General features: G+C 40.2%; 2 protein-coding genes across 7 annotated transcripts; one reads left to right on the plus strand and one right to left on the minus strand.

Annotated features, from left to right (window-relative positions):
• Positions 1-464: 464 nt before the first annotated feature.
• Positions 465-4,774, plus strand: irf7 (interferon regulatory factor 7). 2 transcript variants are annotated; one of them, XM_042495469.2, is made up of 10 exons: positions 465-639; positions 1,000-1,153; positions 1,793-1,964; positions 2,056-2,156; positions 2,276-2,327; positions 2,434-2,550; positions 2,659-2,861; positions 3,373-3,574; positions 3,683-3,798; positions 3,917-4,774. In XM_042495469.2, exons 1-10 carry the CDS (start codon positions 632-634, stop codon positions 4,103-4,105), a joined length of 1,314 nt encoding a protein of 437 aa, XP_042351403.1. In that variant the 5' UTR covers positions 465-631; the 3' UTR covers positions 4,106-4,774. The 2 variants fall into 2 exon arrangements, with proteins under 2 accessions (XP_042351403.1, XP_087936118.1); XM_088079992.1 differs by lacking the exon at positions 465-639 and having other exon boundaries at positions 971-1,153.
• A 768-nt stretch (positions 4,775-5,542) lies between these two features.
• Positions 5,543-19,756, minus strand: phrf1 (PHD and ring finger domains 1). Of its 5 annotated transcripts, XM_088079989.1 has the most exons (20): positions 19,633-19,734; positions 18,932-19,046; positions 18,702-18,837; positions 17,648-17,812; positions 17,100-17,296; positions 16,886-16,969; positions 16,635-16,768; positions 16,392-16,483; positions 15,526-15,704; positions 15,092-15,224; positions 14,803-14,924; positions 14,429-14,610; positions 13,707-13,823; positions 12,953-13,107; positions 10,894-12,688; positions 9,487-10,790; positions 9,175-9,248; positions 8,523-8,645; positions 8,252-8,380; positions 5,543-7,477 (listed from the first exon to the last, which is right to left on the minus strand). In XM_088079989.1, exons 3-20 carry the CDS (start codon positions 18,787-18,789, stop codon positions 7,319-7,321), a joined length of 5,232 nt encoding a protein of 1,743 aa, XP_087936115.1. In that variant the 5' UTR covers positions 18,790-18,837; positions 18,932-19,046; positions 19,633-19,734; the 3' UTR covers positions 5,543-7,318. The 5 variants fall into 5 exon arrangements, with proteins under 5 accessions (XP_087936115.1, XP_042351400.2, XP_087936117.1 ...); XM_042495466.2 differs by lacking the exon at positions 18,932-19,046 and having other exon boundaries at positions 17,654-17,812; positions 19,633-19,756; XM_088079991.1 differs by lacking the exon at positions 18,932-19,046 and having other exon boundaries at positions 15,541-15,704; positions 19,633-19,756.
• Between the last annotated feature and the right edge of the window lie 1,201 nt (positions 19,757-20,957).

The raw sequence follows: 20,957 nt of genomic DNA on the forward strand, positions 1-20,957 counted from the left end.
GGCTTGACGTCAATCTCCAGGAAAAAAGGTAAGTTTAGATAGATCTAAAAGCAAAAGACTTATCTGATATATGAATGATAACACGGGGGATGTAATGTTATCACCAAATAGCCCACAGTGTCCCTCTTTATTTCTATCTTTATTAGTCAAAAGGGGGGGGGGGTTATTATTGATGTGTTCAAAAACAAGGCTTGGCTCCATCCATGTCTATAAAAACATATGCTATTGTCTTTCGAAGCGGATGATGAAACGCGGATTACGTCGTGATGCAAGAGAAGAGGTCAGACGCGATCAGCATAACTACTTTCACTTTAGAGAAATTTCCACACTGGACATTTTTCAGTAAGTCCTTTTCTGCATCCGGTCTGCAGAGGGTGCATTCAATTCAGTCACCGTGAGCGGCTCGATCGTCTGTCTAGTGCTCTGCGAGAGGAGGTGTCGTATTGCTTGTCTATAATCAAACTCACCCATTCGTGCGTCGGAAACGCCAAAGGAGCTGAGACCTCCCACTGGGGAGGAGACATTAAAACCTCATATGTTGTCACGGAGTATGCTGTTAATATTTCGGCAAAAGTACTCCGGGGATCCACAACAACAACTCTACAGAGAGCAGCACTTCTACTGAGAAAATATGCAAAGGTAAGGAGACAAACGTCCTCACCCCTCTATCTCCCTTTTGCTATTTTGGATATAAACCTTCTTTGTTTCATTTTGCTGCGAGTGGATTACATGTGTTATAGTATAGACTGGGAAACTGGTTGTGTTGCGTGGGTAGATTTATTTAAGTCTCTTAGTACAATGTGCTGAATAAGTGTGCATGTTGCTAGATATTGCTTGGTCTATTTTGACTATTTGCAGGAGAACAGAAAAACACCGTACAGTTTCACCACAGTGCTCTCTTGTGTATGTGTGGTTAAGGTTCTCATGTCTATTTCCTCTCTCTGCTCATGTAAAATGTTGGATTAAAGAACGACACTGATCTGTCATGTTTCCTCTCAGCCCTCCTAAGCCTCAATTTGCCAGCTGGCTCATAGAGCAGGTGGAGACGGGCCAGTACACGGGCCTGAGCTATGTGGGCCAAAACAAGTTCAGAGTCCCCTGGAAGCATAACTCCAGGAGGGACTGCAATGATGAGGACAGTAAAATATTCCGGGTAGGTTCAAACTCGTTGAACTTGTCACTGCAATACAAGAGTTCATTGACACATCATGATTAGATTAAATGTGTTAGGCTTTGTTGACATCCGCTGATACACTAAATAGTTATACATGTGTATTTTTAAGTCAATATTGTGCCACAAACACTCCTCGTGGGTGGTTTCTGAAGCCAGTGACAGACAGGTCATTAGGGATTAATTCATGACATTACTAGCAGATGTATGGCAGGTGTTGACATGGATGACAATTCTGGCATTCCTGAACCAGTAGTGGCACTTCCACTTCCCTTGAGTCAAAATAGAGTCTCAGTTGTGATACCACAGTGTATGTGGTTATAATTACACTAACCTAAAAAAAAAAAAAAAAATCCTGCAGTGTTTTCCTGGGAGCTGAATAAGCTGCAGAGGACTCTTTCTCTCCAAAACAAATAGATCAGGGGATTTAAAGTGATTAAAAAAGAAATTTTACAAAAATACCAAAGAAAGCAGTTTCATGTCACAAATGAGTGCTTCTCCAATGTTGTTTGGCACATCTAAATTCCACACACTGAACATTTAATGCAATTATGATGCATCATAATTTTGTTTACATGGGGATTGTATATTGAGTCTAATTTCTTTTTGCATGGTTTCCAGGCATGGGCAGTAGCAAGTGGAAAAATTAATGAATTCCCCAATGACAAAGCCAGGTGGAAAACCAACTTCCGATGTGCTCTTAACAACCTCTCCGTGCGCTTCAAGATGATAAAGGATAATTCCAAAAATTCTGACGACCCTCATAAAATCTACGAGATTATCAACACTGGGTGTAAGATGATAGCCACTTAATCCAAACATTCTCCTTCCACTATTTGGAGTTTGAATGCAATGAATGTTTAAATTGTTTTGTTTACCTGCAGACAACTATGAAAGTCTGCCAAAACAAGACTCTCAGGAGGATTCTGACATGGCTCCAGATATCTACAGTTCTCCCAGAGAGTACCTCCCCTCAGGAAATGAGGTGCAGTACTGCCTGGAGTGCACTTTCACTTCTCTCTGTTTACTGGTTTGTGTTTGTGTTTGCTGCTATTCAAATCTTAATGCACGTCTAAATAAATTCCTTTTTTTTTTTCCAAACAGCACAATCTGCTTAACAATTTTATGGCTTTGGATCTCGGCAATCAGTCAGCAGGTAAAGTGTGGTAGGCATCTGGAAATATTTAGTCTGTTTATGATTTTACTTGTTTTATAATGGAGATTAAAAGTAGTTGATTCAGCTGTTTTATTGTCTTTAATAGAGGAGCAACCATGGGCAGCAGAGGGCTATGGTCAGCACAATCCGGCTGCCCTGCCTTACCCTGCTGCAGCTGAGAGCCACCCACCATTTTTACCAGATCAGCCTGCTTACTGTGAGGGTATGTTCAGTTCAAATAAAATCAAATTCCTTTATTGAAATTAAAAGCTAGATGGAAAAAAATGTTTCCAATTGATTATCCGTGAAGATCATGTTTGTTTTCTTACAGTAAATCCTCCACCAGTCATCAGTCTACCTTTGCAGCCTTCAATATACGACCTGGAGATCTCCATCCACTACAGGAAAAAGGAAATGCTCAAAACCACTATGACTACTGCCCTTCTCCAGCTCCACTACCAGCACGAGGCCCTTGACTCCAGTGCCCATCATCTCTGCTTCCCCTCAACTGATGGTCTGTTTGACCACAAACAGGTATACAATGACATCAGCTGCACATTTTCTGTGACTTAACTAGAGAAAAATCCACCAAAACTACTGAACAGGCCTGTTAACAGTCTCTCACATTCTTTAACCAAATTATATTTCCTGCAGTACAGTTTTTTTAATTGAGAAGCAAACAAGTTAAAATGTGCCTTGTTAAGTAGCAGTCTTCCTCTTCACTGCTCACATATGTGCACAAGAACCAAAAGGAGATTCACACATAAAAAATATTGCTCCTTAGCACCACTACACATGGGTGCTGCAAAAGTTTGCTCCTTCACAAAGGACTTTTATCAGCTTGAATCCAAAGATCAGACTGTGTGTTATTGAAAGAGACTGCGCTTTGAACAAGCTTTCAGTGAGAAACAGACATCCATCACAGGAGGAAGAAAACTGCATTGAAAGTTTTCTGTAAGTTTGTATAAAATATACTGCTGTACATCCTCAATGTGACACTTTTTCTATGTAAACATTTATCTGAAAATTCCTCTCTTTACCCCAGGTCGAGTACACCAATCGCATCCTCAGCAGCATCCAGAGAGGTCTGTTCCTGGAGGTACGGGACACTGGTATCTATGCCTGGAGGCAGGACAGGTGCCATGTGTTTGCCAGCACCTGTGACCCCAGTGTGGCTCACCCGGACCCAACCAAGCTGCCCCAGAACACCATGGTGGAGCTCCTCAGCTTTGAGACATATGTTAATGGTTAGTATGGATCTCCTATTACTATTTATAACTAGTATTAGTAATGTTACCTTTTGTGTAAGGCCAACATTATGTTTGCATTGATGGTCTCACCTTTGTTTGTTTCAGAACTGAAGCAGTTTAAAGAGAACAATGGTAGCTCTCCCAACTACACCATCAACATGTGCTTTGGAGAGAAGTTTCCTGATGGAAAACCTTTGGAGAAAAAGCTCATCGTAGTCAAGGTTATCCTCTTTCCTATTTCCTGCCAAGCTTCACCTCAAAAGACATATACAGTATTTAAGATCTTCAGTTTTGCAGTTAAGTGCAAAATGTCTAAATGTACTTACTTTGCCCCCATAGGTGGTCCCTCTGATCTGCCGACACTTTCACGAGATAGCCCAGATGGAGGGGGCTTCGTCTCTTCACAGCGCCAACGTCAGCCTACAGATCTCAAACAACAGCCTGATAGATCTTATTTACTCTGTCTTTGGTCTGCCAACAGCTGAGGACCCAGCACAGGCTGAAGCACCTTTTCTGCCTCAGATGTGATTTTTTTTCTCTCACTCCATCCTAATGATGACTATTTTACTCCCTATGGGACACACTCCCTGCTGTTATGTAAAGCTTCGCTAAAAAGTTTGGCACCCTGTTGAATATTTTTACCTGGAGCAGGAAGACGCAAACTTTAATGTTTAATCACAACTAGTCAACTACATTTCCACCTTCCTGCTTTACATCATCTCTTTTTCACTTTATGATCACATTAGACACAAACTTTAGGCAAAAACTGACACCCATCACTACAAAAGTAAAAAGTGAACTCCTCCAGTGTTGTACTGTTACATTACCTAACTTAAAGGCCAATGGCCTTGCCTTAAAATTCACTTTTATATCATTACTGTAAATGTCAAATCATCTCTTAATGAAATGTGTCATTTAACTGTTATATGTATATAGAAAACACTTGATGCCTAACACGGTGGGAAATCCTGTGTAATGTAACATTTTTGCTTTATGATCACATATTTATCAACTTGTAAAATGCAAAATAAAGGTTTTTTGTTATTTGTTATGTAGACATTGACTGCCCTGCAATATGTCTATGTGTGTGGTGAACTGTTTTGCACTTCAGAATTTGGTAACCTCTGTATTCTGCTGGTCGTTTTTGCACTTTTCATACTGAATTAACTAAAATAAACTGTTTATCCTTGAATCAGATTTCAGTTCATTGTCACTGTGCTGCTATGTATGACACTTAGATGGTAAGTAATATATGGATATCATATAATAGATCTAAAAGAGATTTAGGGTATAATCTACTGTTTTCTTAAAATAAAAATCGAGAATTTTTTCCTAAGAAAAAAAATTGCTTTGAAGCTGAGGTCTTATAATATAGCTCCAGGTCTGTCCATAATAACCCCCTCAATTAAAAAAATACAACATTATACCTGAAAAGAAAATACAAATGGGTTCAAAGATGCTCTTTTCAGCATATATTGGCTTAGTTTGAAATGTAACACTAAGACTTACAATGATTTTCATAGTATGTCTTCAAACGTTGCCCCTTAAAGCCTCAAATCCTTTAAAGGGGGAGTCAGCAATTCTGGAGAAAGATTACAGATATTTCAACAACACCTAAACAAATAACTTTACAGTGCATCTCCCACTTCATTTTTTATGAATACCTATGACCTTTGAATGACCCATTCTGTCCTATGCTTGCACATAAACACCCCCTGTTATTGATTAGCCATAATAGTGTTGTGTTCACAGTCCGAGCCTCTCCACTGTTTACCCATTCGCTGAGCCAGGGCTGTGAAGAAACACCCATTTTTTTTCTTCAGCTTGTTTGCAGAACTGACAGCTAGTTTACCATGAAGAGATATTTGCTGAATTTGTGTATTGGGTAAGAATTGCTGACTTCACCTTTAAACCAAAATATGACACCTGGACAGAATTAGTAATTGAATTAAATTGAGACCAAAATCTATTTAACATCAGTGATTTATTATCATTTGTGTTCCCTCTTAGAAACACCTGACCTATCTGATCAAGTAAATGCAGAAAAAAGTAAAATACATTCAGATAAACATGAGCACCCGTTTTTGTAGATTTTTCTACTCCTTTTCCATGGCTTTAAGAAAGCCGCATTAATTGTGACAAAAACGCAGTACAAGGCAAGTCCAACCACCCACCTAATTAGTCTTTACAGTTGGCAAACAAACTACTGTGGACAACAAAACGCTGAGCAAGCAGAACTTAATTTCTCATGAACATTTCTCACAAAGGAAGTGAGCAGCACAGCGGTAACGGACGTCTGCTAGTGTAAGGTTTGGACATAGTGACAAAGCAGTCAGAATGAGGCTGTAATTAAGTACTGCAGACAAAGTGAATACTGAAAGGATTATTTAATGTTCCCAACTATAGGTATGTGATGACTTCTATCATACCTACCTTGACTTCTGAGATTTTCCATTGTTTTAAACTATATGTGGACTATAAATTAATCCCATGAAATTATGCCAGCAAAATAAGCTTAATAGTACTTAATAGTAAACATTTAATACAAAATGAAAAAATAGTTAAAATGTTTATGGATATAAAAGCACCAGGTAAGACTGACAAAATACAGATGTTGCTACTTTTGCAAGATAACGGGTACTGCATCTTAGCCCACTGAGACATAATGTCTGTATTTTTAGTGTTTTTCAAACATAAAATCTATACTACCTACTGCTATTGTGGAATTGTACTCTCCATTTTTCAAAAACAGAATGCCCAAAAATAATTGTATCTATATTATTGAGGGAATTGTTGCAATTTTTTTCTTCTTTTTTTATGGTTTGACATTACATTTCACTTATGGCATTGAAAAATGGATGATGCTGAGATTTAAAGGTTTATTCAGTATATCAGAGAAGAAGAATAAGAGAAGAAGCTGTTGTTTGAGAGGTGGTACTCCATTTTTCATTTTGCTGAGCCAGAATTCACCTGTAGTACACTGAACTAGATTTAACTCATTAGACACGTGGAAGACAGATAACAGTGGCTTTCAAATACAAAACATAAACCAATAAACTATAAACTACAACCATTTATGTCAGTCATTCACAACAGGCAACACGGATGAAAGAAAGATATGAGTGGATATATCAAATCTATATTATTTACAACCAAATCTAAAATTGTTCAATTACTCTTCTGATAAATTTTCTACAAAAATTGCATAACAGTGTTGTTCCTTAACGTGACAAACTTGTTTAATATGCATACTCTGCATACAACTCCTGAACCAAAAAAATTAGTTTTGCCACTGATAAATACCCCTGGACTCCTACAAAACAGAACAGGAAACTCAGCACCCACGCTGCGTCCTCCTAGTGATATGCCTGTGGAGAGGCTACCTGATTTATCACTCCATGGGAGGGTCTTTGAGATTTGCCTCTTTAAGGCACAACCTCAAGGTCTCCCTGTAAGTGTCTGAGTTGTACTACACAAAAGGACCAGATCCTGGCAGTGACAGTCCAAGCGCAAAACATCACTAGGTGCAGTTCAAGTGATCAACAAAAAAGTTTGTCCTCAAAATTCAGTTAAGCTCGACATTATAGAAAATGTTCCGTCTTGAAGCTGTGTGTAAATCTTAGTGAACCTTTAGATGTGTTTGCAAGAGAGATCCCGTGGTCGGACGCAAAGTAAAAGAAAGATTAACACTTTGAGTGTTTGCAGTGGGTGCAGCTGTCCTTGCCTGTAATTCACGCCTCCTCATGGGCTATCAGAGGATTTCATGGCCTCAGCCTCCTGTGTCTGCCCTAAGTCATCTCCTTTCTTGTGTTTTCTAGCGTGTTTGTATTTGTCCACGTATGCCTTGACCAGATTGCCCACCTTCACTGGGTTGATCTCCCCACTCTTGCTGTGGCACACCTGGTGACCAGGAACAAAAGATAATGACATATAAATTCTCATTCAACTGATGACCTGAGACACTTGCCCCTTTTACACTGCCACACCATTATTCCACCTCGCCGTTCTTTATAAAAAAGGTTTGATCACAGAATAGGCAGACATAGTTGTCTCGCCTTTAGGCCAGCAGCAGAGGCTGTAACAACACTGGATCTGCATCTTTGTAAAAGGCACAGCCAGGAGGACGGGACGTACGTGATGGTTTGACAAAGTGTTATGTGTGCGTCCCACTTTCAGTAGAGTTAAGAAGCAGTTAGCAGCTAACTCAAAGAAGAAGAAGAAGAAGAAGAAGAAGAGCAACCAAAAATGTCCCCCAAATTGGGAAGACAATGAGATGCGGGAGCTCCTTAACCTCCAAGCAGAGGGCAAGATCAGCCGTAACATAACAGGGCTGGAAGATGATGTTATTGCCATTTTATACCATTGTTATTGACATATACTTATGTCACACTAGAGTATAGTATATGTAACACCTGTCAAGCCTCTTTTGCTACCAGAAACGGCAGCATGTTATCTAATATTACACACTGGGGCATGTTTTCTTTGATTGTTTAGTTTTGTGTAAAAAAAGGCAAAAGTGGCATAAACAAGGGACTCAATAGCAGCCTTATCGTGCCTTCCCTGTATAAAAAGGGCTGCTTAGAAATGCCTAATTTTTTACTCAGAAGCTGTCAGGGCTTTATGTTGTACATCACTGACAAATCTTTCAGTATCGTGTTAAGATTTTGAACCCACCTTCTGGACGGCTTTACGTAGAATCTCTTTGTATTCATCCTTGTTGATGTCTCTCCTCTGGTAGAAAGGCTTGATGGCGAGCTTCACCTCTTCTATAGCTCTCTCCTGCATGTGCAGCTTCTTCAAATACTGATGGCAGGAGAAAAATATCACAAATGTCATGATACAGTTTCCACAAATATTCTCAAAGTAGGAGGGATTTACAATGTTTATTTAAAAAAAAAGGACAACACAACTTAACACACATTAAGTTCAAAAATTAAACATTCACCTGGTCTTTTCTCGATAAGTCGCCTTCCTCTGCCTCTCCTTGTACACCAGCAGGTTTAGAGGAGGTACCGTGCGGACCCACAGAAGCCCTCTTGGAGGGGTGACCGACAGCTCCAGTGGTGTCCTGTGAAAATCAGGGGAAATCATAAGCATGATAAGAAAGTGACTTGACTAAAAGATTACATAGGGATAGACTAAAGGATAGATCAAGTAATTTAGGGCTGCAGCTAACAATTCAATACAACTGTCAATGTAATGTCAAAAAATTGTCAAAATGCCAGTTCAAAATTCCCAGAATCCATAGCGGTGTATCCTGACTGTTTGTTTTATTTGACAAACAGTCAAAAATCTTATGTTTTACATGTCTGTGGTTGACAAAATGGCAATGCCTTAGTTGGTATTAGAGATTACATCAAATGTGCTGACAACAGTTTTGATTTCCACAGAGTGCTTTTTACTTTCGTTTACTCTGAAAATACTTCAGTATCAGTTTCAGTTTCAGCCGCGTGACTTTACCCAGACAATACATTTGTTTCTTGTGGATAAACACTGCCATCTCCTGGTGATTTAATCACATAAACCTTTGATATCTAAAAATACTAGTTGCTAGAATTATTTTGTTAACTATGACATAATAAGTGCATCTGACCTACCTGACTGGATGTCTGGACTGTTGAGGAGGGTCGGCGACCTTCCTGCTTCAACTTCAATTTATACAAGGCCAGCTCTGTGCAAGAAAGAAAAAAAAATCAGAAAACATTTAGCTGAGATACAAAATATGTATTTTATCTCTGCCTGAGAGACAAAATATCAAGATAAAGTGTGTGTGTAAGAAAATAAGAAACAACAGTGTGATAAAATTGATCTAGAATTGCTTTTATGTCCTGTTATTTTCATTTTTAGTTATGTGAAAGGCAAACAAAAACCAGTGTAGAGCAATCTGCTGCTGGATTGCTCTTACTTACTGCTTGCAGATTTCTCTGGTTGAGGCCCCTCAGGCTCCTGTATATTCCAGGTAACCCTCTTCACTTGAGTCTTGGATTTGGCCCCCGCTGCAGTTGATACTTGTTCATTCTTCCCCTCCTCCACTTCAGTCTCTTGTTTGACAGTTGCACCACCTTCCCCTGTACGCTCAGACTTCACACAGTCCAGGTTGTCTAGCATCACATCAACATTAAAGTCATCATCAGAGTCTGAGGGTTGTTGAACTTCCTGCTTCACAGGGACAGTCAACCCAACAGCGTCTGGTTGATCTGTGGAGGCCTTTACCTCTGGGTGACAGGGAGAGACCGAGTCCTGGTGACAGTCTGCTGTTACAGGAGTGGTCATTGTGGAAAATGAGGTGACTGGGGCTAAGTGGCATAATTCTAGGGGACTTGGCTCAGATTTAATTAAAGGGAATTCACAAGTCTCAGTCTTAATTTTAAATGTCTCAGTCTTAATTTCAAATGTCTCAGTCTTAATTTCAAACGGCTCTGTCTTAATTTCAAACGGCTCTGTCTTAATTTCAAATGTCTCCGTTTTGTTTTCAGACGACGTTGACTTGATTTCAAACGTCTCAGTCTTGATGGGGTCTTTTTTGTTTCCCTCCTCATCAATAGTTTCGGCTACCAGCAAAGCATGAATGTCAGTTTCTTCTTTCTTAATTTCTTTATTAACGGAGAAATCTTCAAACATATCAAGAGATGGTTGTTTTTCTTTCTTAATTTCTTTTCTAACCTTAATCTCTTTCGCCATTTCTGCTGTTGAGGCCCGGCAGTCTTCCTTGAGGTTTTTGTCTTTCTTTCTAACGTTAGAGGAGTCAGTACAGGAGGAAGTTGTCTGTTTATTAACTGTAACAACTTTTTCCTCTTTGACGGAGCTTTGAGTATCTTTCTCTTTCTTCTTATCCTGTAACAGTTTTGTGTCCTTAGAAGATGAAACACAGGCCCCTGAGGTTTTCTGAGAACTCTTGGATGATGATTCTTCATCTTTCCTTTTTTCTCTTGATCTGGATCTTGACCTGTCTCTCCTCTTGTCTTTTGACCGGGACTCCACCTTGTCTCTGGAGGAGAGAGAGGATTGTTGCAGGCGTGTGTGGTCTTTCTTCCTTTCCCGGGATCTGGGCCGGGATTTTGACCGTGATTTTGAGCGAGACCGACCACGTCTCTTGTCTTTTGACACCCGTCTTCTATCAGTATCTCTCTCTCTGCTGTCATTTCTCTCGTGGCTCCTTCGTTGATGCTTCTTCCTCCTTGAACGCTCTCTGCTGCTAGAGCTGGAACCAGACCTAAAATCAGTGACGACAGACAAATAATAAAGGTCTTAGCGTTGATCAGATGTTAACATAATAGCTGGTAGCAGAAATTTTGGACAAAGTCCTACATATTTACCTCGATCGCCTCCTGTCTTTGGATCGTGACCGAGACCGCCATCTCTTTCTGCGGGGGGAATTGGACTGAGAACTTTCTGATATTGAGTTTGCTCTCCTCCTCTCTCTAGATCTTGATCGCCTGGAACTCCTGTCTCTCTCCTTCTCCTTCTCTTTCTCTTTCTGTCGGCCTCCCTGGCCTGAAGCATGAGGGTCTCCTCTCGTGCCTCCGTCTGTCTCTAAACTGCTTGAGCATCTCTCCTTTGAGGTCTTCTTATGGCCCGAATCTCCATCAGTCTGTCCACTCTCTTCTAAAGTCTCTCTCTCAGCTTTTAAAAGACTCAGGCCGGGTTGTATAGGTGGTGCAGTGTCTGCTGCTGTATCTGAATTCAAAGTTTTTACGCTGTGACCAAACATTTCAGCCTCCCCTGCATTATCTGACTCCGGCTCTTTCTTAAGTTTAATGTCAAGTAATGTTTTTTGTTTCTCAGTTTTTGTGTCGATTACTCTAGATTCTTTTTCTACCTTGACGTATTCTTCAGAAAATCTGACCTCCTGTGATGTGGTTTCTTGAGCACTAGCTCTCCTTGGTTCTTCCTGCGAGACCTCATTCTCCAGTGATTCAGTTTTCACAGATTGTAGTTCCTGCCTGCTTTGCACTAAAACTTTCTCATTTCTTAAACTAGGAGACATCCCGTCACGTGTGGTGTTTCGGGAACTTCCATCCAACCTGTTGCTCTCAGCTTCATCATCTGAGCTGCTCGAGTCGGACATAGTGGGATTAAAGGGATCGTAAATAGTATTACTGTCTTGTTCCTTATTGACCGGTGTATGTGATGCCAGGAGCATCTGTTTATCCCTGTGCAGCTGTCTCTTTTTTACTTCATCTTCCTTTTCTCTCTGGTGTTTCTGTGAACTGCCCCCAGCGGCAGAGGATGAGGAGCTGCTAAGCCGCCTTGACTGCCAGGAGTTCCCACTGGAGTTAATGCGGAAGCTTACTGATGATGAAGATGAGGAAGACGATGAGGGATATCGTGGCTGGTTGGCAGAGGAGCCAGTGGAGGAGGAAGTGGAGAATGAGTTGGAGAAGGCTGAGGATGGGCCAGCTCCACTGGGCCTCTGTCTACAGGCCTGACCATCAGCCCTGCCCTTTTGCTGGTCTACACTTTGCTGCCTTCCCTTGTCCCCAGCAAGGCTGTTCATGCCCTTCTCTGGCATGCCATAACCATTACTACTGGTGGCAGAATTTCTACTATTTCCCCTACTACTACTACTGCTGCTGCTTCGATCACTGCCACTGCTGCTACTTCGACTAGTGCAATTATTTGTGATACCACTGCTCTCCCTTTTTATTTTTGGTATCTTCGGAAGCACTGACACATCTACCCACATGGGCTTTATGGGTGCTTTTATAGGCTGGGAGTGCGATGGGGTTACTCCCTTGCTCTTGGAGCTGGAGTCCACGGTGGGATGAATGGACGAAGAAGGGCTAGGGGCTCCAACTCCATTAGTTCTCCAGTGACCTGGAGGGTGTGTGGGTCTGATTGGACGAGGTGGCTGCAAACTTGAATGACCTCGGTGTGGTAGATCAGAATGGGAAGATGGTCGGGTATGGCTGGATGAGGAGCATAAGTGAGACGAACTGTGGGAGAAAGGTCTGCTAATGGAGCTATGAGAGGATCCTGGTAGGTCTCTGTTGTAGTGGACAGATGGAGAACTGTCTCCCTGGCTGGGTGACATCACTGGGCTGATCCCGGTGCTGGTCTCTCCTGAGCTACTGCTATTACAGCAACTTGGCTTTAATGCAGATGGCATCACTGTAACACAAAACATTTACAAATGATAAAGAGCTGAATAATTCTGCTATTTTGCTCTGCTTGGCAGAATATACTATTTACACAATGGATACATCTTACAGTAGTTATTCATAGTCACAGTGTTCGGAAAACCAAAAAATGGGAAATGGTGACAGCAACAGGCTCAGTCAGTCACAATCAGCTGATACTGCTGACACATACAACACATTAAATTAAATCTCATTGTGGAGACTTTTTGTTTGAAAATGCAACATGCACACTTACTTGGCTTTGTAGCTTTAAGGGAACCATCTCGATTAATAACAACATCAGAGCTGTCCATCAAGAGGACACTTTGTCCTGACAGGATGCTGCCCAAGAGGTCGGGCACGGGAGCAGCCTCAACAACACATCCCGATTGGGGCACACCCATACCTCTCCTGGTATAGTAAAGCAAACTTTTAATTAGATCACCCATTATACCTTGGTATCCATCAAGAAAGATAAAATTTTGATCACAAAGACTGAGACAGCTAAGACACCTCATGCTACATATATCAGAAATTATGATGTGTAACATGATGCACATGAGTAGTGTTTGGAATTGTTGTTTAATCATTTCTGTTAATTTATGGGCATTTTTAGTTCTTAGTAAAAATTGAATAAAGATTTTTTTTAAATTTCATAACAAAAAAAAATGTATAAAGCAAAAAATAACTTGGAACTTATATTTCCAGCAGATTCAGACTGCCATTAACAGTATTGTGTGACAGAGATTGTCTGTCACACAATGCACGTTTGTTCATTTAGGACTGTTTCTACTTTCGGCCTATCAGTGTTAGCAGTTTTCTGGGTCATTATAACTATAATTGAGGACATTTAAAAATCCTGCATTATTACACCATACTGCAGAAAATGCTTGGTCATGTTAGGGACTGATCAGAAAAAAACATGTTACTCAGTTAGCTCTAAATATGGTAAGCTACAAATAAGAACCTGTTCTGGATAACCAACCCTGCACATCATGGGAACACGTTACCTGGAAAGGCTTGCAGTGACTGGTCGAGCTACAGGCTGGTGAGAGCGGAGAGCAGATCTAGAGATCCCTCGTCTCTTGGCCTCCAGTAGTGATGTAGCCTGCTGCTCTTCCTCCTCACTGGTCAAATTATTACCACAAGACACAATGTGCTTAAGTATTAATGCCATATATGCTCAGCTATATACAAACATATATAAATACAATCAAATATACATAAGCAATATTCATATATGTATTTTATACTTGGATGGTTGACATTGATAATCACATATTGATAATGACAGGGCTGACCCAAACTATTCATATGTGTTTATAAGCTGAATTTGTAATAGTAAGTCATATTGAGGAGCTTTTTTTTTTTGTTTTTTTACTTTTGTTTGTCTTCTTGCAAAACACTATTTGCATGGCACACCCATGCTATGCAGCATCACAGCAAAGCACATTGTGGGCTCAAAGGATTTCAGCACATCGGTATGTCAAAGAAATCAGCAGCATAGGATCATTTAACACCCTTGGGTGATTAAAACAAAAAAAGCAAAAAAGCTTGGTTTAATGTATGTGATAAGCAGTACCAAGCAGACAGGACCACTAGATCAGTATTTGAGTGGCCGTAGTAACCAGATCTTTTCATTTCTCACATAGTATTAAATATCAGTAACTGGTATTTTAAGTCTGTAAAATGGTATTTGGGTTAACACTGCAATATGCACAAGTCTTCTTACCGATCCACAAATGGATCCAGGTCAAATGGATCTCCATAAATCGAGAGGGATGCTGCACCAATGTCAGCACGCATGCTGCTTAGCGTGTGCTCTGATGGCCGATACACTGTAGGAAGTGAAGAGCTCTTCTTGTCCTTTACAATTCCAAGATTATTAGCAATACGGCTTCGAGGAGTGACTGCCTTTTTTGACACCGAGTGGAAAAAAGAGTTTATTTAGAGAGAAAAGCACCTAACTACTGCAATATATTTTTGAAATTATATTATTATTTTTTCAGTTATGTAACATTAATAATTCATTCATTACATTCACTGTTAGGTAAATCTAGTGAAATGTTTAAATTATATAAATCTTAAGACTGATGACACACTCACCAGCTTTTTTCTGGATTTAGTCCTCCTTGCTTTCCGTTTCCTCCTCTTGACTCCTGTACTTGCTACTTTACCATTTTTACTTTTAGCAGATGTCTTCTTGCGTCTGACTTTCCTGCGCTTTCCTGTTCAATCAATCACAAACGTTATCCCTCATCACAAACACAACACAATGTCAGCCTCACAGCTATCTCTTACTTTTCCTTCCACTAAAACTGTTCATATATGTGCTTGTAATGATGTTAACTCTATCTGAAAACTGTTGTGTATTTGTAGTAGTGAGCTAACTTACCAGTTTTGCGCCTGCGGCTAGATGGGGCACGAGGTGTGAAGTCCCGAACATACACAGCCGTGTTGAGCCCAGCCACCACAGCATTAATAGTCTCATCCAGCCACGTGGACTGAATCAGGTATGTGGGAGCCAACTAGAGAGAAAAAGTTTACATTACTCCACTGATTGACTTCTCACAACACATGCACTGCTCCTTTACACAAGCATTTCAATCACCAGTCAAATACAACAAAGATAAAACACACATGCCATTATTTCTGCTATCAGCAGCACTCAAGTGCATTACCCAAACAAACAACTCAAGGAGTCAGAAATGCCATCAGTTAATCTGATCTGAACAACAAACTTTGAAAATCAAGATCCAGTCTGCACATACGCTGTGGAAATGAGTTAGAAAGTAAGCCAAGACTGAAGCATCACGCCTCATGCCAAACCTGTGATGTGCGTGCCTGTGTGATGCGATGCCGGTTGACATTCGCGCGAACCCTCTCACTCTGCTGAGTCCGGGCAATAGCTCTGGTGGGACCTGCTGCACCGGACTGGGCGCGACTGGTGGCAGGACGAGCAGTAGAAGGTAGGCTCTCTGTATCACTGAGTTCTTCAGCTGAAGCCCCTGAGTCAAGAACATTTAAATGTCTGATTTATGAAAAGCAGCTTATAAAAGCAAAAACTGATAATCACTAACATGGTGAACAATGTTACAGGTGAGTATGTAGTTTTAAATTAATTTGTTTTGCTGCAACATACTTTGAAAGTGAGCAATGTACAAAGAAAATGAATACAATACTTTAGTAGCACTACTCTGTGAAGGACTTTCAAATTGAAAGTACTGTTTGAGAATGAATTTAGCAAGTCAAATAACTTACAAGGCCAATCATGGAACGTATTGGCTATCGTCTGGTGACGATATAGCCTCTGGGGGCAACAGACAATATTTCATCGTTTCTGGTATAGCGAGTGGATACCCAGGCCAGGACTTCCTCTTTTGTGCACTGGTCATTGTTTATAGTTTGATTCACAGCTTGAGACTGCTCCACACAATGTTTCAGCTAATCTCTATAAACAGCACCTCTATCACCTAGAAAAAAGCTAATGAAAAGCTAAATTGTCATCAGATGATGGCTGATGGGTTCCAAGATTGTACATCAGCCTATGCGTTTCACCTCTTTTGCTTTCCACATGGACTGTTTACCTGCATGCAACCAAAGCTTGCTCACATACCAAAAATCTTGTCCCATTACTTACAGATTCTGCCTACATACACAGATATCAGTTTAAAAAATACTCTTTGTAGGCTTACTTGAGTTGCGGTTGTTGGCTTCACACTCAGGGCAGAACCATTCCTCCACAGGGACAGCGTCAAGAGGTGGCGTTAGACACTCCATGTGATAGCTATGGAAAAACAAAAGCCTTAACAAATTTCTCTAATTTTAATAAATCTGGCAAGAAGTTTTAAGGCTATAACAATTGCAAAATTTGCAGAAGCTGACTTTCAACACACTTTTAAAAAAACGGTTATTCAGTACAATAATATGCATCTCACCCAGCATCACAGCCATCGCAGAGCAAGAGGCGATCCTCACGGTCACTGCCCCCACACACCTCACAGCTGGTCTGCTCCAGATCCAAATCCACTGTTTCCTCGAGCCCTTCCTTCACAGGCTTTTGTACCGTGATCTGGATGAAGCATTTAGCATGAAGCAATTAGTCCCCACAACATAAATGTAAACATAAATCTAAACTGAGTTAATAAATGTTTACAAATGTATGCCACAAAAGACAGAACACACTCACCATTTTCTTCACTTTGCCTCCATAACATTTCCTCAGGTATATGCTGTTGAAGGCAATACGGTCTACAGGACACGAGTTGGCATTCTAAATAGAGGAGAGCAAAAAACACAGGAAATGAGCCCCTCAGCTTCGTCTATAATATATGCTTTTTAAATGCAGAGAATATACTGAGAATCAAAGGATATAAGGTGCTCTCTAACAAAGCCAGACCCACCTTGGCCCATGCAAGGATGCAGTCGAGACAAAAGTAGTGCTGGCAGTTCTCTGGAGTTGCAACGGGCTGGCTGCTGAATGAGTTAAGACAGATGGGACACTTGTCTGTGTCTTCATCTGAGCTCATCCCTGCAAGGTCAGCAGAGGTTACCCCAAAAGCTCCATCCTCAGTCCTAGCATCTCCCTCCTCTTCCTCATCTGATAAAAGTGAGTAGAAAAATATTGTGAATGTATACACACTATACTGACCGATATACTTATTTAAGATATTACAGCATAACAGAAAGTAGTGAGCAGCAGAGTATTATGGAAGCTTATTTTCCATTTTTCAGCTATACAGGAAGATTAGGGCTTTTCCAGGTACACAAATTATAAAAGTGTTAAGTACTGCTAGTCACTACTCAATCAATAAAGTATTGATTAGCAGTGTACTTTAGAAGTTTACTTTTCATTTTTCAACTCTACAGGAAAATTAAGGCTTCTTATAGGCTGTTCATGATTCTTAAAAAGCAATAAAAAGTAAATTAGAAAAAAATAAAAGTTAGTCACTTGTACCATCCTCCTCTTCATTCCCTTCTTCTTCCTCCTCCTCCTCCTCCTCCTCATCCCCCTCTTCCTCATCATCATCCTCTCCATCTAGTTGATCCTCCTCTTCTCCCTCACCACTGTCAGATTCTCCATCCTCAGACTCCTCTTCAGCATCGTCTGAGTCATCTAAGAGGGAAAAATAGTATTAAAACACACAAAAAATGCATTAGGTGTTAAAGCTTTTAACAATGCTGCAGTGTTAGAGGTGAATGCAAACTGTAGTAGACTCAGTCACTCATTCATCAGCTCATGATCTTATATATACCAAACATTTTAATGAATATATTATATTTAATGAATATTTTAATGAATCCCTAATCTCTCCTCATCCATATACCTGCCAAAAATATATAATTTTGTTTAGTTTTTTTTTTTTGACTGATTTATGTTTGTCCTTCGTTTCAACTCATCACCCAACCCCTTTCCACAAGTAAACCCCATACACTGAAATACACAGAATATTTTTGGTTGAACAAACCAAAAATTCTTTTTAATTTATTAAATTCTCCTCTTGAATTATGACCCCCTTCCATGTCACAAAACATCTTTTGAATGTTGCCCTGAAGTGAATTATTTACTGCTCTAAACATGACTGTTTTAAATCTGACCAGATCTATGAATTTCAATGCATGTGACCTAAAACACAGTGTGTCTGTATGCTCCCTTTATCCCACATTATGCACCATCCTTACTGCCCTTTTTGGAAGAATACATATTGGTCATAAGTAGCTTTTGTAAGTATTACCCCATATTTCCAGATAGTAATTCAGATATGGTAGTACAAAATACAAAATGTGAAGTGATTTGGGGTCTAATATGTGCGTTTTCCCCAGAATGGCAATACTCTTTACCAGCTTTGTTCATATATAATTGATCTAAAGTTTCCAGCCGATTTTGTGGTCTAACATCATACTTAGAAATTTGTTTTCATATACTCTTTCCACATTAACATTATCGATCATCATCTGTACTTGTGTGTATATGTTGCAGTTTCCCAACAAGTTAAACAAACTACCTGAGATGGCCCACGCTGCAGCCCTTTTTCCCTTGCCATGGGACGTACTGCGGTTGATCAGCTCATCTTGGCTGTCATCATCTTCCATGGTTGACCATCAGAAAAACAGCACAACAATTTCTCTGGCAGCTTTTCTCTAACACAAAAAGATGAACCGAATTGAGAATAATGTTAATATCAGATAATGTCAATACCTTACATGTTGGTCACATGTAAGCCACTCTACTCACTATTAAAAGGAGTGGAGGTGAAGACACGATATTCAACCAACTTTAAGGAATGACAAGGTGATATTTTGCCTCAGTCCTCTTGCAGAGAGGGAAAATGATCATCAAGCATCATGGTCTGTGGGAATGTAATGTTAGTCATGACTAATGGGAACAAATCGAGCAAGATTTTGTGACTAACCACACCACGCCACGGCATTTTGGGTACTCGTAGGCAATAAAAAGGTGAAACAGTAGTTTTAAGTGAACCAAACTGTTTAACCTTCTTTTATCTTTAAAGACAAAAAGAAAACGTTACCTAATATTAGCTTGTTAGCTGGTAGCTGTCAGCAGACCGTGCTATGGCTACATTTGTAAACAAAGAGGAAAACTCAGTATGAGACTGCTTCCTTTAAGCCTCCTATAAAACGCACATGTAGCGTATATGTACAGATGTGTATAACACATATATGCACTACCACAAAGAAGGGACTGACCTGTAACGTTGTTCTTAATGAGCAAAGGACGCCAGCTAGTAACATTAGCTTCACTGTAGCGTGTTAGCTAGCCTCAGAATAGCTAAATTTAGCGAACGTTAACTATAAGCGCCTTCGGAGTCTGCAGTAAAAACACTCGCCGCGGAGGGTAAATTTACACAAATTCCCAGTTTAACGCTGACAACTGCAATGTCCTGTTCGAGCATTACATGGTAGTATCATACATACCCTGTTCAGTAGTGTCAGGTGTTATTTGAAGTGATTTGAAGTCTCCACGGTTGTTGAGTGACACCACCGGCTGGCTAAAGACGGAGATGGCCGAGTGCAGGCAGACAACCGTGACTCTTAAAGAGACAGTGCACCTTTATTCGAGACCATCCCCGTGCATTGTTTGTGCACTTGAGTGTGGCCTTTAGTGCATTTATGCAGTGGAGGATGAAGTACATGAAAGCCATACTTCAGTAATAATGCAGAAACTGATGTTGGTAGAAGTTAAAGGGATAGTTCGGATTTTTGGAGGGGGGTTGTATGACTTATCAATAGTCAAAGTATGGCATGCAGATGTCAGTCAGCATGCACCCAGTTTGGTTTGGAGAAGCAAGAAGCAGTCATGGAGGCTAACCAATGTACTGCTAGGGATGGGGGTCAGCAACAAAATGTATTTTAGCCACCTACATATTCTCCCGCCTTGAACATGGTTTAAATGTATACTGAGAGTATTTTCAACACTTTACCTTAATGCAATTGCTGCTCTAATTTTCAGTGAAATCAAGAACTGCATTAGTACTTGACTATTTTTGTGCTGCATTTTACCAGGAGGTTGTGCTCATTCTTTGTAATGTGTGACCGTTTAATTTGTCTGCTTGTATTTATTGTTGTAACAATAGTTGTGTTCAAAACCGTTCCCTATCACAGAAATAGAACACTATATAATGTGTTCGTCATTTTGTAGTAGTGTTTGAATTCTCAGTGGTTAATTTTATCCACTACATAGTCCACCATAAAATACCAACAATACAAAGCAAATTTGAGTGTACATACGCTGTACCCTACATGTTTCCCCCATTTACCACAATGCCATGCAGTCATGTATTTCCGGAGGAAGAAAATTCCAGCGTAGTGTATAGTATATAGTTCACTATTTAATACACACTACATAGAGAACAGTGAGTGAGCGACTGTCTGAAGGAAAGCTGAAGTGGCAAAAATACTCTCAGTATGGCATACACTAAAAATGATACTGATTTGATTTGATGGGCCTTTCTTAGGTGGCTAAAATATGTTTTCTTACTGACCCCTCAGCAGCAGTACATTGCTTAGCACCCATGTTGGATTCCAGCCTGCTTTTCCAAACTGGGGGCGTGCAGACTGTTGTCTCCTGTATTTAGTACACTGACTATGTATAAGTACCTCCTACAATCTCACTTCAGAAAACCCAAACTATCGTTTTAAAGTCACCATTAGAAAATTAAATGAGTAAAAGTTTATAAGTATCTGATATTACCTGAGCATAAGTATCAAAAGTAATTTTATTATGTTCAATGTAATTAACA

Source organism: Plectropomus leopardus, chromosome 7 (assembly GCF_026936395.1).
Source record: "Plectropomus leopardus strain MGB_pleo_1.0 chromosome 7, ASM2693639v1, whole genome shotgun sequence".
Classification (NCBI taxonomy): Eukaryota; Metazoa; Chordata; class Actinopteri; order Perciformes; family Serranidae; genus Plectropomus; species Plectropomus leopardus.

Excerpts from the sequence above, each read along its gene's own strand:
- phrf1 (XM_088079988.1), bottom strand. The coding sequence starts at position 18,789 with ATGGAAGATGATGACAGCCAAGATGAGCTGATCAACCGCAGTACGTCC. Across the intron at positions 16,484-16,634 it reads TGCGATGGCTGTGATGCTGG|CTATCACATGGAGTGTCTAA; the intron begins GTGAGATGCATA and ends GTTTTTCCATAG. Across the intron at positions 13,824-14,428 it reads CTGGATCCATTTGTGGATCG|TGAGGAGGAAGAGCAGCAGG; the intron begins GTAAGAAGACTT and ends TAATTTGACCAG.
- irf7 (XM_088079992.1), top strand. The coding sequence starts at position 986 with ATGTTTCCTCTCAGCCCTCCTAAGCCTCAATTTGCCAGCTGGCTCATA. Across the intron at positions 1,965-2,055 it reads CGAGATTATCAACACTGGGT|ACAACTATGAAAGTCTGCCA; the intron begins GTAAGATGATAG and ends GTTTACCTGCAG. Across the intron at positions 3,799-3,916 it reads AAAAGCTCATCGTAGTCAAG|GTGGTCCCTCTGATCTGCCG; the intron begins GTTATCCTCTTT and ends TTGCCCCCATAG.